Here is a 16,742-nt window from a genome sequence, read left to right on the forward strand (position 1 = left end):
AAGCAGAGGCCACGCAGCAAACAGCATGTGTCCGCACATGCACAAATTAATCATTTAATTGCTTTGCATACCACTGCAATGCAGCCAACTCAGGGGTTAAATGTGGCAGACATTTAGCAGCGCACAGCAACACTACGGCACAATTTGGAATGAAATCGAATGCCTGATTGTGCTAGCAACTAGCAGCGTCCTTGTGTGCAGGTATTAATATCTAAAATGGCCTTTTGAAATCTGCCTTCTTTCTTGCTTCTCTTGTTCCAAATCAGCTTTTGCAAAATCTGAGTGTTTGTCATTTGCAGAATCTGATTGTGTGGCATTTCATGGCCAGTTACCGCTGACTGAGGAATGACAAGCACCATTTTTCAGGCAGTCTGAAATAGGACATAAGCAATGGACTCCTTTTTATAAGCTGTGATGTTATTAAGCTATCTGTCTGCCACTTTACTGGGCCTGTTAGATTTGAAGGGACATTTAACACTGAATGAAATGTTTCTCTAAATATGAAGAGGAAAGAGATTTATCAGGCATGATTTACAGGCAAGTACAATAGCTGATCACGTCCTCTGTCTAAAGCCAGTTCTTAATTTAAAAGGATAAAATCACTAATGACACTCAGTGTCTACTGCAGATTAGGGTTACCAACTTTCTAATTGCACAAAACCGAAACCTTTGTCCTGCCCCTTCTCTGAGCCCCCCGCACTTCATTCCCCCTCCCTCTGTTGCTCGCCCTCCCCCACCATCATTCCCTCACTCATTTTCACTCGGCTGGGGCAGGAGTTTGGTGTGCAGGAGCAGGTGAGGGCTCTGGTTGGGGGGTACAGGCTATGGGGTAGCCCAGAAATGAGGGGTTCAGAGTGAGGGAGGGGGCTCTGAGCTAGGGCAGGGGATTGGGCTGCAGGCTCTGGGGTGGGGCTGGGCGTGTGGGGTTTGGTGTGCAGCAGGGGGCTTTAGGCTGTGGGGTGGAGCCGAGGGGTTCGGAGTGGAGGAGGGGCTTTGGACTGAGGCAGGAGGTTGGGGTGTGGGAGGGGATATGGGTTCTGGGCTGGGGGTTCGGGCTCCAAGGTGGGGTCACAAATGAGGAGTTCAGGGTGCAGGAGGGGGCTCAGGGAAGGGGGTCGGGGTGTGTGTGGGGGGTGCAGGGTGCCAGCTCCTGGAGGGAGTTTGGGTGCAGGAGGGGGCTCTGGGCTGGGACAGGGGGTCAGGGTGTGTATGGGGGGTGCAGGGTGCCAGCTCTGGGAGGGAGTTTGGGTGCAGGAAGGGGCTCAGGGCTGGGGGTCAGGATGGAGGCTCTGGGAGGGAGTTTGGGTGCAGGAGGGGGCTCAGGGCTGGGGCAGGGGGTTGGAGTGCCATCTCTGGGAGGGAGTTTTGGTGTAGGAGGGGGCTCAGGGCTGTAAAATGGGCAAAAAATGTCCTCTCACACAGGAGCCGTAAGAAGTATCATTAATTAATAGTAGCAAAGTGTTTGTAGATTTATAGGTGAATGATCTGTTGGGTTAATTTTGATGAAATAAACAGGCCTAGAGAGTAAAAAGTGTTAATGTGGCACTGCACAGCATGAAACAGTTAAACAGGGTTCAACAATTGGAATGCAGAGATCTCAACCTGCTTAGTCATAAAAACATTAGAATGGCCACACTGGGTCAGACCAGTGGTCCATCTAGCCCAGTGTCCTGTCTGCCGACAGTGGCCGGTGCCAGATTCTTCAGAGAGAATGAACAGCACAGGACAATTATCAAGTGATTCATTCCCTGTCATCCACTCTCAGCTTCTGGCAGTCAGGGCATGGGGTTGCAACCCTGCCCATCCTGGCTAATAGCCATCGATGGGCCTATCCTCCAGGAACTTACCTAGTTCTTTGTTGAACCAAGTTATAGTTTTGACCTTCACAGCATCCCCAGGCAACAGGTTCAGCGGGTTGACTGTGCATTGTGTGAAGAAATACTTCCTTTTGTTTGTTGGAAAGCTGCTGCCTAATTAATTTCACTGGGGCACCCCTAGTTCTTGTGTTATGTTGTGTCCCATGGGAAACACACCATTAAAGATCTTTTTAATCTTTTCTTAAAAATACAGGAAAAGAAGGGAAAACAGCTGAAGCATTTGAAATGTAAAATATTAAGTAAGGCTTTTATTTTAACAACAGCTCTTATAAAAACTCTGTAGGTAAAGGAAGAGGGAATGAGGAAAACTGCCTGTCTGCCAGTCTCGTTGATTGTATTAGAGATGGGAATAGCTGTCCTGTTTAGGGAAACGCTTAGCTGAAAAGAGTCTGGAGCCCAGGTTGTTGGGTTGTGCTGCTGTTGTAGTCTGATACCATTTCCTAGAAGACAAAACACATTCTTTGTTTACAAGACATGATCTTAACGTGCGCCTTGAGTTATATCAGTAGGTTTTTGTCCATTCAGTCCTTCTGTCTCCCATTTGTACTTTTTGCTAATAACATTCATGGTTACAGATTATTGTGACATTTTATGAACCCTTACGCACATTGAGCATACAACTGAGGCAGATCTCTGCTATCACAACAGGTCTTTTAAGAGTGCTAAGAGCCATAAAATGAACCGAGGAATCCTGACCCTCAAACATCTGCTGTAGCCTCTAGTCCATCTTCTTGCCAGTCCAGTGCCTTGCTCTGTGCCTGGTTTCTGGTCCTTCTGTTGAATTCAGTTTATTCTCCTAATTCAGACACTCCCTGCACATGACTACCTCAAAACCCCATTGAAAAAACTACTTGAAACTTATTTACAAATGAGGCCAGCATCTCGTGTAGTAACTGCATTTTGAAAGCATCCTGTAGTTTCTGCATTGGCATGGCTGCCTCACTGACCTTCCATCTGTTCACCTAGAAATCAGCGCGTGCATTTTGATATTGTTTCTTGTCTTCCTGTTCTGTTCTGTCAGAAACGACTGGCTTTGGCTCTCCTGTGCATATGCTGGTGACCCTCTCCCTCTCGTTGGTCTTTGTGTGCACATGCAAGGTGGCAAAAGGGGGTTTGCGCTGATGTTTCTATTTAGAAGAGCAACAAAAATGATGAAAGGTCTAGAAAACATGACCTCTGAGGGAAGTCTGAAAAATTTGGATTTGTTTAGTCTGGAGAAGAGAAGATTGAGAAGGGGCCATGATACCACTTTTCAACTACATAAAAGGTTGTTACAAGGAGGAAGGAGAAAAATTGTTCTCCTTAACCTCCGAGGATAGATCAAGACGCAATGGGCTTAACTTGCAGCAAAGGCGGTTTAGGTTGGACATTAGGAAAAACTTCCTAACTGTCAACGTGGTTAAGCACTGGAATAAATTGCCCAGGGAGGTTGTGGAATCTCCATCATTGGGGATTTTTAAGAGCAAGTTGAACAAACACCTGCCAGGGCTGGTCTAGATAATATTTAGTCCTGCCGTGAGTGCAGGGGACTGGACTAGATGACCTCTCGAGGTCTCTTCCCGTCCTGTGATTCTATGATTCCCACACAGCTGGGACATGTGCTCCTGATAGATATGATTGGCAGCCTAACCATTTCTTTTTACAGATAACTCTTAATATTCCATTCCAAAATCTCTGTTTTTCTCTAAAAATAGGCTCATTGCTGTCTGTTCTCCAGGCAGGGCTTGTATGTTTTGGGAGATTTTTTAGCCGTATAGTATAGTTGGATTTACAGGATGGAGACAGCGGGGTGACACAGAGCAAAATTAAGCCCAGCTTCAATGAAGTCAGTGGTGTTACATCAGTGCTGAATTTAATCCAGTTTGTCTAATAATTAAAACGAGAGCAGGGGACAAGGAGTCAGGACTCCTGGGTTCTTTTCCCAGCTCTGTGATTGACTCCCTGTGTGTCTTTGAGTCACTCAAGCTCATGTTGCTGGCTTCCCTATCTTTAAACTAACATACAGGAGCAGTGTGCAGCTTAATTCATGTGTGAAAAACACTTCGAGATCCTCCAGGGAGAAATATTATTTATTGCCCCGTATTTTGCTCTCAATAACATTAGTACAGCTCCATTTATTAGCACTTTGCAGAACAAGTAAGCAATGGGGTGAAATTTTCAAAAGCTCCTAAATCCCATTTTCACAAGTGACTTTCATGAGACTTGGGTACCATTTGAAAAAATATCCAAGAGACTTAGGAGCCCAAGTCTCATAGATTTTCAATTAGACCTAAGCTCCTAAATCACCTGGATGTATTTGAAAATTGTACCCAGGCTTCTATAACATGAAGCATTTAATTTGCCATATGGTGTAAATGAAGGATGCCATGGTATGGAAAGGCCTGCATGGCCCCTGGTATCCAGTGTGCTAGAAAAATCACTACGCCAATTCACCCAGCGTCTGTAGTAAGAGGCACTGGGATGTATTTCATGCGTGGAAAAGCCCTCTAGAACTAAATAGAGATGAAACCAAGAGAGTTTGGTAGAAATATAGTGAAGTCCTGTAGGAGATACTTTCAAAACTGATGGAATTTAATAAAAATTATATTCTTCATATAGGATTTTGAGCTATATATAGCAGGATATAATTGTCTAGTCCATTCCGCAAGATGGTTAAATGATATGGTTTACCATTTTCTGTTAAAATCTGTAGGACTTGTCCATATGGCTTAGCTCTGTTCATTTTCTGTGTACTGAATCTGTTTATTTTCTGTGTACTGCACCGTAATTTGCTAAGGATTGTACTGTCTGCAGGGCCAGGAGGCCATTTTGCATTCAGTGCAGACTGTTCCAGGGGATGCGCACGCTGCATGCTCTCCCGGGGAGACCACTCTGGCTTAACTTGATGATCATCTTTGATTATCTGAAAATCAAAAAAGAATCCTACCAAAAAAGGAAACTAAGTCTAATTACGAATGATGAATATAAAAGCACAAGCATGTAGAGATAAAATAAGAAAGGCAAAGGCAAAAAAATGAGATTAAATTAGCTAGAGAGATAAAGGGTACATAACATAAGAACAGCCACACTGGGTCAAACCAAAGGTCCATCTAGCCCAGTATCCTGTCTTCCAACAGTGGCCAATGCCAGGTGCCCCAGAGGGAGTGAACAGAACAGGGAATCATCAAGTGATCCATCCCCTGTCGCCCATTTCCAGCTTCTGGCAAACAGAGGCTAAAGACACCATCCCTGCCCACCCTGGCTAATAGCCCTTGATGGACCTATCCTCCATGAATTTATCTAGTTCGTTTTTGAACCCCATTATAGTCTTGCCCTTAACGAAATCCTCTGGCAACGAGTTCCACAGCTTGACTGTGCATTGTGTGAAAAAATTCTTCCTTTTGTTTGTTTTTGTTGGGTAACAAGAAAACAGTCTACAAATACATTAGAAGCAAAAGAAAGACCAAGGACAGGGTAGGCCTATTACTCAATGAGAGGAGAAAGACAATAACAGAAAATGTGGAAATGGCAGAAGTCCTAAATGCCTTTTTTGTTTCAGTTTTCACCAAAAAGATTGGTAGTGATTAGACGTCTAACATTGCGAACACGAGTGAAAATGAGGTAGGATCTGAGGCGAAAAAAGGGAAAGAACAAGTTAAAATTACTTAGATAAATGTTTGAGGTCTTCAGGTCGGCTGGGCCTGATGAAATACATCCTAGAATACTCAAGGAGCTGACTGAGGAGATATCTGAGCTATTAGCGATTGTCTTAGAAAACTCATGTAAGACAGGAGAGATTCCACAGGGATGGGAGAGGGCAAATGTAGTGCCCAGCTATAAAAGGGGAATAAAGACAACTGGGGAATTACAAACCAGTTGATTTAACTTCAGTACCGGGAAAGATAATGCAGCAAATAATCACATGATCAGTTTGCAGACATCTTGAAGATAAGGTGATAAGTAACAGTCAACATGGATTTGTGAAGAACAAATCATGTCAAACCAACAGGATAGCTTTCTTTGACAGAGTAACAAGCCTTGTGGATGGGGGGAAGCGATATATGTGGCGTATCTTGACTTTACTAAGGCTTTTGATACTGTTTTGCATGACTATCTCATAAACAAACTAGGGAAATACAACCTAGATGGAGCTACTATAAAGTGGGTGCATAACTGGTTGGTTCCCAGAGAGCAGTTATCAGTGGTTCACAGTCAAGCTGGAAGGGCATGACAAGTGGGGTCCTGCAGGGACTGGTCCTGTAACAGGTTCTGTTCAATATCTTTATAAATGATTTAGATAATGGCATAGAGAGTATACTTATAAAGTTGGTAGATGATACGTAGCTTGTGGGGGGGTGAGGTTGCAAGTGCTTTGGAGAATAGGCTTAAAATTCAAAATGATCTGAACAAACTAAGGACAAATTCAAAATACGCCACTTAGGAAGGAACTATCAATTGCACACATACAAAATGGGTAATGGCTGCCTAGGAAGGAGCACTGCGGAAGTGGATCTAGGGGTCATGGTGGATCACAAGCTAAATATGAGTCAACAGTGTAACTCTGAGATGTATTAGCAGGAGTGTTGTAAGCAAGACCCGAGAAGTAATTCTTCCACTCTACTCCACGCTGATTAGACCTCAGCTAGAGTATTGTGTGCAGTTCTGGGCCCCCCATTTCAGGAAAGATGAGGACAAATTGGAGAAAGTCCAGAGAAGAACAAGAAAAATGATGAGAGGTCTAGAAAACATGACCTGCGAGGGAAGATTGAAAAAAATGGGTTTGTTTAGTGCGCAAAAGGGAAGACTGAGAGGGCACGATAACAGTTTTCAAATACATAAAAGATTGTTACAAGGAGGAGGGAGAAAAATTGTTCTGTCTAACCTCTGAGGATAGGACCAGAAGCAATGGGTTTAAATTGCAGCAAGGGCAGTTTAGGTTGGATATTAGGAAACCTTTCCTAACTGTCAGGGTGGACTGGAATAAATTGCCCAGGGAGGTTGCGGAATCTCCATCATTGGAGATTTTTAAAAGCAGGCTAGACAAACACATTTCAGGGATGGTTTAGTCCTGTCTTGAGGGCTGAGGGCTAAACTGGATGACCTGTCAAGGTCCCTTCAAGTCCTACACTTTTGTGATTCTACTATTGTTCTCTGCATTTATTTTCTTAACCTAAATTGTAGGTATGTCAGACTGAGGGTATGTCTACACTATGGGATTATTCTGATTTTACGTAAACCGGTTTTGTAAAACAGATTGTATAAAATCGAGTGCACGCGGCCACACTTAGCACATTAATTCGGTGGTGTGCATCCATGTACCGAGGCTAGCATCGATTTTCTGGAGCGTTGCGCTGTGGGTAGCTATCCCGTAGCTATCCCATACTTCCCACAGTCTCCCCTGCCCATTGGAATTCTGGGTTGAGATCCCAATGCATGATGTGCAAAAGTGTCGCGGGTGATTCTGGGTAAATGTCTTCACTCAATCCTTCCTCCGTGAAAGCAACGGCAGACAATCATTTCACGCCCTGTTTCCCTGGATTGCCCTGGCAGACGCCATGGCATGGCAACCATGGAGCCCATTTTGCCTTTTGTCACTGTCACCGTATGAGTACTGGATGCCGCTGACAGAGGCGATACTGCAGCGCAACACAGCAGCATTCATTTGCCTTTGCAAGATAGCAGAGACGGTTATCAGTTGTTCTGTACCATCTGCCATGCCATTGTAAATTGGCGATGAGATGACGGTTATCAGTCGTTCTGTACTGTCTGCTGCTGTCATGGGTGCTCCTGGCTGACCTTCGCTGAGGTCGGCCGGGGACACAAAGACAAAAATGGGAATGACTCCCCGGGTCATTCCCTCCTTTATGTTGTATCTAAAAATAGAGTCAGTCCTGCCTAGAATATGGGGCAAGTGTACTAGAGAACCAGAGAGCACAGCTGCTCCATGTCAGATCTCGCAGAAATGATGAGCTGCATGCAATTCTAGGGGGTGCCCCTGCAACAACCCCACCCGTTGCTTCCCTCTTCCCCCAACCCTCCTGGGCTACTGTGGTAGTGTCCCCTCATTTGTGTGATGAAGTAATAAAAAATGCAGGAATAAGAAATACTGACTTTTTAGTGAGATAAAATGAGGGGGAGGCAGCCTTCAGCTGCTATGATAGCCCAGGCAGGACATTAAACGGTGCAGGGGAGAGGAGCCCAGCATCCCGCTGCTATGATAGTCCAGGCAGTACAGAATCTTTTCTTTAGACATGGGGGGGGGCTGATCCAGCTCAGCCCCCAGTTGCTATGGTGAAGACGGTTATCAGCCGTTCTGTACCATCTGCCAGGAATGAGCTGGAGTCATTCCTATATTTACTCAGGCACCCCCGGCCGACCTCATCTGAGGCCAGCCAGGAGCACTCATGGGATGATGACAAGGACGGCTACCAGTCCTTCTGCACTGTACCATCTGCCACCGGGGAAGGGAGGGGAGAGGATGCTGCTGTTCAGTGCCACAGCACCTCGTCTACCAGCAGCATGCAGTAGACATACAGTGACACTGAAAAAAGTCAAGAAATGATTTTTTTCCCCCTTTTCTTTCACGGGGGGGTGGGACTGGGTAAATTGACGAGATATACCCTGAACCACCCTGGACAATGTGTTTGACCCTACAGGCATTGGGAGCTCAGCCAAGAATGCAAATGCTTTTTGGAGACTGCGGGGACTGTGGGATAGCTGGCATCCTTGGTACCCCCTCCCTCCCTCCATGAGCGTCCATTTGATTCTTTGGCTTTCCTTTACGCTTGTCACACAGCACTGTGCTGTGGACTCTGTATCATAGCCTGGAGATTTTTTTCAAATGCTTTGGGATTTTGTCTTCTGTAACAGAGCTCTGATAGAACAGATTTGTCTCCCCATAAAGCGGTCAGATCCAGTATCTCCCGTACGGCCCATGCTGGAGCTCTTTTTGGATTTGGGACTGCATCGCCACCCGTGCTGATCAGAGCTCCACACTGGCCAAACAGGAAATGAAATTCAAAATTTCGCGGGACTTTTCCTGTCTACCTGGCCAGTGCATCCGAGTTCAGATTGCTGTCCAGAGCGGTTACAGTGATGCACTGTGGGATACCGCCCGGAGGCCAATACTGTCGATTTGCGGCCACACTAACCGTAATCCGACAGGGCAATACCGATTTCAGCGCTACTCCTCTCATCGAGGAGGAGTACAGAAACCGGTTTAAAGAGCCCTTTATATTGATATAAAGGGCCTCGTTGTGTGGACGGGTGCAGGGTTAAATCGGTTTAACGCTGCTGAATTCGGCTTAAACGCGTAGTGTAGACCAGGCCTGAAAGTAGCTGTTTGCTCCTTGCCTTTGGATAAGCATAACTAGCCAGTAGGCCACCAGTGCAGCCACAAAGTGGGTAGTGCTGGCCAAGGAACAAGCATGCTTACAGAGGCTGTGAGATGTACTGGAACCCCTGGGGTACCACCACTGGCCATTCCTCTGTTTAATTCCCCCTGGAGAGCAGCGAGCCATGCTGACTGGGGGGGTGGGGGTTAATGTACATGTCAGGAATGAATTTGGTTTAGATTCACTCACATCACTTACATATTTGCATCTTCCTGGATGACCAAGTTTAAGTATGCTGAGACCTTCCCACTCAGATTCATTCTTTCAAGGCCTGATCTGGAGCCCATTGACATTATCAGGAGTCTTTCACTTCAGTGGGCTTTGGATCAGGCCAATAGTTACCGGATTTTTAGCACAACAGATCTTCTGGCTAAATGCTTTACATCTTTTCGCATTGAAGACAAAGGCAACTTTGCCATTGACAGCAGTGGAAGCAGGACTGTATCTAATATTAGCATAACAATGTTAAAGAGAATTGCTGTGGAAAATGAAAGTTCAGCCCTTTCGAGGATCTTCCATTAGACTAGCTGCCCCAGTGCAAACTAGACAAGTAGTTTTTCATTGTGTGAACCATGTGCTGTATGTTATTTCTATTACAGCAGCTCCTAAAATGTGCTCGGTGCTGTACAAATACATGGGTGGGCACAGCCCCTTACAGATCATACAGCCCAATGCCCCGATCCTGCAAAGAGCTCTGTGGAAGTGGGCCCCTCCTCCCAATAAAGACTCCCATTGAATCTTCCTGGACTCAGGAGGCCACCGACATGGAGCTCAGTGAAATATCAAGGAAGTGTAAAGAGCGGTTTGTTGTCATGGACATACTGGGCTTTTGGGCTCTGAGCTACACATACATATTTACTGGTACTTCGAAAAGAATCACTTCACCAGGTTCTGAATCTGACCTAAACTCAGAGAGGTTGGAATTTTGCTTGGGGGAAATGCTGAAAGAATGTGGTTTCAGTTGGGTGAACATTCCTGGCTTCTTTTCCTATCTAGTGGATGAAGAAATTAAAGAATTTTGTCACCATAAACACAAGAATGTAGTGTTTTAAAATACATAAAGCTCCTAAAGTGGCCCTTTGTCTGACACGTCAGACAAATTGGAGAAAATAAAAGAAGCAGAAAGAAAATTTTAAAATGAAAGCAAGTGGAAAGTCAGGAAGGAAAGTCATAATCAGCGAAGCGTGTTTGCTGACCTCTCCAGAAATTGCATTCTTTGGGCAGGCCTTGAGGGATGACAGAGAGGAAGGAGCAGCAATACTGTTAATGTGTCTAGCGTTGAGGTCTCATGGAGGACACCTGTTCCCAGCATTGGAATTCTTTATGCTGTAACATACAAAAAGTCATTCTTCCCTCCCAGGGAAGAGACAGAAACAAGCTAATCAACTGGCTAGTGAGTGGCTGCATCCGACAAAGCGGGTATTCACCCACGAAAGCTCATGCTCCAAAACGTCTCTTAGTCTATAAGGTGCCACAGGATTCTTTGCTGTGTTAACAGCAACATTATTGGGCCAGGCTAGCTTGGCTGCCTGAGCTGTGTTTGGTGTAGGAACGGGTGAGGATGCCAGAGAGGCAAAACCATCCCCTCACAGGGGCAGCAAGTTATATGGGCCCGTGGTGCCCGGGCTCCAGCAATATTCAGGGCCCAGGGGGCCCAGCTCAACCAATGTTTGGGGCTGGGTCTCTCCCCCGGCCCTGCCTGCTGCCCCCCTCACCTGAGCATCCCTGCCTGCCCTGGGCAGCAGGTGGCTGCCCCCTGTAGCTCTGTGCTGTGCTTTGCTCTGCCGGCTCCTGGCATCAACTGTCACCGCAGGGTCCTAGCTCCCCCCCTTCCCCCTGTGTCAGGGCAGGCTGACCGTGTCCCTGCCCTTCCGCCTTGGATGGATGGACCCTTCCCTTTTCTGGCAGGACCCTCCACCAGCACAGGGGAGCTCCCCACCCACAGTCACCGCTCCTGCCCCATGCTGGGCAGGGGCAGCCTCATCCCCCACCCACAGTGAGGCTACAGTAAGGGGCAGCAGCGGGGGAGAAGCGCACATGTGATGGCAGCCTCCTCACAAGCCCGCCCCTACCACAGGGGAGACAGGGGGGCTTCCTGGACCTGAGACGGGCTCTAGGAGCAGGGCCAGCTTTAGGCCAATTCCCCCAATTCCCTAGAATCGGGCCCTGTGCCAGTGCCTTTTTAATTTTTACTCACCCGGCAGCGCTCTGGGTCTTCGGTAGCATTTTGGCGGCGGGCCCTTCACTCACTCCGTGTCTTCGGCAGCATTTCGGCGGCGGGCCCTTCACTCATTCCGTGTCTTTGGCAGCATTTCGGTGACAGGCCCTTGAGTGCCGCCAAAGACCCAGAGCGAGTGAAGGATCCGCTGCCGAAGACCCAGAGTGCCGAGTACGAATTGGGCCCTGCACTTGCTAAAGCCGGCCCTGTCTAGGAGCATGTGCAGTGACAGTGGTGCGAGTTGAGTGTGCTGTCGGGGGGAGAGCGAGGCCCCTCCCCCGGAGCTCGCTGCTGTCGGCAAGGGGAGGGCTGCGGGAAGGAGAGGGCTATAGTGTGGACAGAGCCTTATACTTAGATTGTCAGCTGCTTGGAGCAGGGACCGTCTCTTTGTTCTGTGTGTGTCCAGCACATAGCACAATGGGGGCCTGGTCCATGACTGGCCCCTTGATGCTACGGTAAGAATTTGATGTGTGTTTGCACATAGCGCAGTGATGTTCTGAGCCTGGTGTGAGGCCCTTAGAGGTACCACAATGCAGATAATACAGACCAATAGGAAAAAGTTGCAGATGTAGCTTGGGTAGTTGAGTACCTGGGCTCATTTGCAGATTCAATTATCCAGTTTGCAAATGTGGTCCCAAATTTAACTACTTTTCATGCCACTGGCCTTAGATGCACATACATTTTGCAGTGATCTAGGGTCGTCTGAGTTGAACATATACCTGCCAGAGCTCTGAACCAATAGATAGTTTCTGTTCTTTTCCCCTTTCTTGAGTCACATGAGGTATTGGGAAGCTGCTAAAGCTGCCCAGAGGAGCAGAGAGAAAACTGCTCTCTGTTACCTGAGATACGATCCGTTACTGTCTGGGGCTGGCTACACGCACAAAAGGCAGTGGAAAAGATCAGGGCCGCCCAGAGGATTCAGGGGGCCTGGGGCAAAGCAATTTCAGGGGCCCCTCCCATAAAAAAAAGTTGCAATTCTATAGAATACTGTATTCTTGTGGGCCCCTGCAGGACCCGGGGCCTGGGGCAAATTGCCCCACTTGCCCCCCTCTCTGGGCGGCCCTGGAATAAATTAGATAGATGCTCCAGCATCCTAGGGTCTCTGTTTGGCAATCCATGTAGAACTGGGTGAAAATGCATTTTGTGGACATTGACTTTTAAACATCAATCAAGCTATGTTGCTCTCATTGTTTTCCTCCAGTATGTTTCACTCAAGCTGTTTTTTTTCTGGATTGCTCAAGAGTTCTGTATTTGCTAGTTTTACCCAGGACTCTTATTTCTCTCAAGAGTTCCATACAGTAATTTCTCTCTAGCATGACCATGGCTGAGCTGAGTTTTACGTCTCCTCAGCACTGACTGATTGCTTGGTGACCCAAATGTACAGAACTCTATAGCAGCTGACTGGAAGAACTCCAGCAGCAGAGGACAGTGGTACATCATGTTCCTTTCAAATGTCATGTGTTCTTTCAATCATGCATTGTCTTTCCCAGAAGATGCTCAGGCCTATAATAAGTAGTGACACAAATTGGTTTGGATCAAATATAAACTGACCTAAAACGTGAGCTCACTACTTTGAGGTCTGAAAATGTTTGGCTGACTTCCACGTCTGTCCCCCGGTCCCTCTCCCGTAAGGTTTTTATTTTTGTTGTCTCTCTCCTGTTAGAGAAGAAAGATGGCCTAATGTTTACGAGGCTAGACTGAGACTCAGGAGATCCAGGTTCCATTCCCTGCTCCGCTATAGACTTCCTGTGTGACCTTGGGCAAGTCACTTAATCTCTCTATGCCTCCATTCCCTGTCCATGAAATGGGGATAATAGCACAGCCCTACCTCACAGGGCTGTTGTGAGAATAAATACATTACAGGTTGTGAGGCGCTCAGATACAGTGGTAATGTGGGGACTTGTACGTACCAAAGACAGCTGCCCTGGAATGAAGAAATGTCAGAAATTTCCCAAGAGATCAGGTTTCCAGTCCACTTTTCCGGATTCCAAGAGGTGTTGGTAGTCTGGATCATCCTCTGGGCTTTTAGGTATTTATCTGAACTGAATCCCCATCCTGGTGAGGTTTGTATGTCGCAAGACAGAGCTGTAATTTACAAGTCACAGATGTCAACCACTGTATTCTGGAAACCAGCAATCTGCAGTTTAAGGACTAGTCTGTGCTGGAAACTTGTGGCTTGGAGACCCACAGGAGGACCTGCAGAGAAGGATGTGCAAATGCTAGTTCCAACAATGCTGCTGGTGCCTTCTTTGAGGATGAAGAAAGTGCCCAAATTATGACTTCTATCTTTTCCTCCCAAAGCTGGCCATACTTGGTACAGATTGCTCATTTGTGAGGAGCCTGGACATCTTTATAAAAGCTGTCACAAGGCTGCTGAGTGATTCCACTTTGTTGTCATTCTCTCACCATTGTGCTTCCTATGCTCGGTGACACATACAGCTCTCTCTTTCGATAACCATTCTCCATGTGAAAGTAGCATACGGCCAATCTGGTATCCCTGGCTGGCTGTAAGGTTCTGGGTCTGCTCCTGTGGTTTTCATTCTCTACTGATGCAGCATGACTTAAGCTCCTGTCAGAAGGAGAGGAACGCCACCAGTCTCTGTTTTCTGCTGCTGCTAATTCTAGTGTGAATGAAGGCATTAGCAGCGTGGCGTGCAGGTCTGGCTTGGGGACAACTTGTCAGTGTCTAAGGATCATCACTTCTCCGTCAACCTTTTTGGTGGGAAGAGTTGTTGAATCATAAGTACACAGTGACTTTGGTTGGAAGGAGGATCAAGGTGTATTGAAGCAAAAGATAAATACTGATCCTGGCCCCTGCCTCTCCTGCCATGCTCCCTACTCCTCCCCTCCCACCTGCTACCCTGGAAACAACCCCCCTCCCCTGCCGCCACACCAGGCAGTCACATGCAAACCCTCACAGTTAACCTCCCCCCCCCGCCTAAGCTCCCACTGAATCCTTCCCCCACCATGAATATTCTGAAAAACATCGAAGGTGAAGGGCTGACAGTCATAGAAGATGTCTAGAGGAGACGCCAGATCGAATGTTGCTGTGTGGCAGATGCCAGCAGAGAGCTAACGTTTCATGCAGTAGAAAGGCAAAACCTCTAAAAGCATGCCAAAAATAGATCTGAAAGGTCGGCTTCTTCTCTCATTTACACCAGTTTTGCCATAATTGGAGTGAAGTTACCCTTGATTTGCACCAATTGAAGTTAAAGGAGAAGCAGGCCTCTCTGTTGGTGCAGTGAGCAATATCTATGCTCTTAGGGAGGAAGAAAACTTTTTTTTGCTTTACTTTTTCTTCTTCCTTGGCCTCACATCACCTCAAACCTTATTTTTGTTGTCCAGTGTCAGTTTGGTTGACTTTTTTTTTTTGGTCTGTCAAGAGAGAGACAGCATCAGCTGTATTAGTGGGTTATTTTAAGCTGAAGTAGATTCCCAGTGGTCTGGACAAAGTGCCTTAGTATGTGAAATAGAAACCCCAGTGGTTTGAGCAGGGAAAGGTTCCATTTTCCCTGGATTTTAGGAGAATTCAATAGTTCTTATAAATTATTTCCAAAGCATGAGCCCGATCTTGCGGCGTGCTGCTCTTTGGGAGATGCTGAGTTCCTTTGATGCCCAGTAGAGTTACATTAGGGCTAAATTTGACTTGTTAATGTTGTCCTTGTTGCTGAATTAGAGATTTGTGAAATAAAACACCATTTCACCTTAAAATGCAATCAATACATGCAAGGACTTTAGGGAATTTGGAGAAGAGAGTTGGGGAGAAAAAGATTTCTGTGTTTATTTATATGAACAAAAAATCAGTGACTGAACTCTGCTGTCCTGTACACTGCTCCAGACGCAGAGCAGCCCCGCTGACCTTGGTGGTGGTCTGGTTTTACAGGGGTGTAACTGAGGGCAGAATGTGGCCCTTGGAACGTGTTGATTAGAAGATATGGGTGAAAACGTGATCCCACTAGAGTCAATGGCCAAATTCCCATTGACTCCAGTGGGGCCAGGATTTGGCTTTGCATCGTCTGATTCATTTTCACTTCTTTCTCCTGGACTAACAGATTGAGCTGGGAAAGCAGTTGGCAAGTGTAACCAGCCCCGCAGCATCCTGGGCATTTCAACTGGTGCTGTAAGAGGCGCTTTGTGCAGAGCCATCCAGGGCAGTTCCTTGTGGGTAGCCTGTGTACACACCTTTTGACCGATACTTGGCATCCATGACCCTTTTTAGGAGCCCTGGGTGAACTGATCCAGGGAAACACTCACAAACCACAGGTAGTTTTGCCTCTGGAATGGCCCTTCTCTGTTTGTTTGTCTGCAGGCAGCAGAACTGTATATACAGCCTCATTTCACCATCTGCCCCCTTCCCCCGCCCCACCATCCCATCTGTGTCCTCAAAGCCTGTACTTACACAAGTGAAATATGAGACAGTAAGAGGTCCTGCTGGATTTCTTCAAACTACTTTTTTTTTAGATAGATGTGAGCCAGATCTCAGATCTGTCTGGCTTACAAAAGCCAGCCTCTTTCCTTTCTCCAGACACTCAGTAGGAAGCTAGTTAGCAGTTGAGAAATGGGTACTGCTGGAGAATGACTAGCATTTTGAAAGAGAGGAACAGTACAGGATAGGCACTGTGTCTTCCCATCCTTTGATTTTCCTGTTTATAATCATTGCCTTCTGTGGATTCATTCGTATCCACATGACTGAAACTATTCCCAGAAAAACTTAAGAACCTTACAAATCTCTGCTCTTTGAGCAACGAACAGCAGGGGGGAAAATGACCTGCAAAATGTACATCAAACTAAAATCTGTATGAGTGGCATAACTTTAAAACCATTGTACCTGTGAATAAAGGCTGCAAGAATCTGGAATAGATGGACTGGGGATTTTAACTCATGAGGATTTCTGCATCATTCTTCTCCAGCAAAAATGATTTATTAAAGTCTAGATTGGCTTATCCGTTCCATACGTGGCATACGTGGGCTTTCAGGGCAGGGTGTTTGTACTATTATGCATGTGCATAGATACCCCGCTCTTGCACTAACCGGGATGGGATGTATTGAAATTCAAGATGCATGAGTTGAGCATCCCTTGGGTAGAGTATAAATTTGAGAGAGGCTGCACAGTGGCTCAAAAAGGGTTTGATTGATGGGGTAGATTTCCTGTCTCTATAAAAACATGTTTTTCAGCTGATAGCTTCTTTCTGGGAGACTGCCACTCTCCAGATATTTTATGGTTATATTTACACTGCAGTCAAAAAAAACCCAGCCCTGCCAGTGTGCATCAAA

The 16,742-nt window shown here is 46.5% G+C and overlaps 1 protein-coding gene across 2 annotated transcripts in view; it reads left to right on the forward strand.

Annotated features, from left to right (window-relative positions):
- DNAI1 (dynein axonemal intermediate chain 1) overlaps positions 1-16,742 on the forward strand; it is a 321,188-nt gene that overhangs the window by 240,221 nt on the left and 64,225 nt on the right. Inside the window, exon 20 of one of the 2 annotated variants that reach the window (XM_030567427.1) lies at positions 15,521-15,732. The exons of the other annotated variant lie outside the window; for it this stretch is intronic. Within the exon in view, the coding sequence (XP_030423287.1) occupies positions 15,521-15,592 (72 nt within the window). The 3' untranslated portion in view covers positions 15,593-15,732. Of the gene's footprint in view, positions 1-15,520; positions 15,733-16,742 lie in introns of those variants that run through there. 2 annotated transcript variants of the gene reach the window in all.

Source organism: Gopherus evgoodei, chromosome 6 (assembly GCF_007399415.2).
Source record: "Gopherus evgoodei ecotype Sinaloan lineage chromosome 6, rGopEvg1_v1.p, whole genome shotgun sequence".
NCBI lineage: Eukaryota > Metazoa > Chordata > Testudines > Testudinidae > Gopherus > Gopherus evgoodei.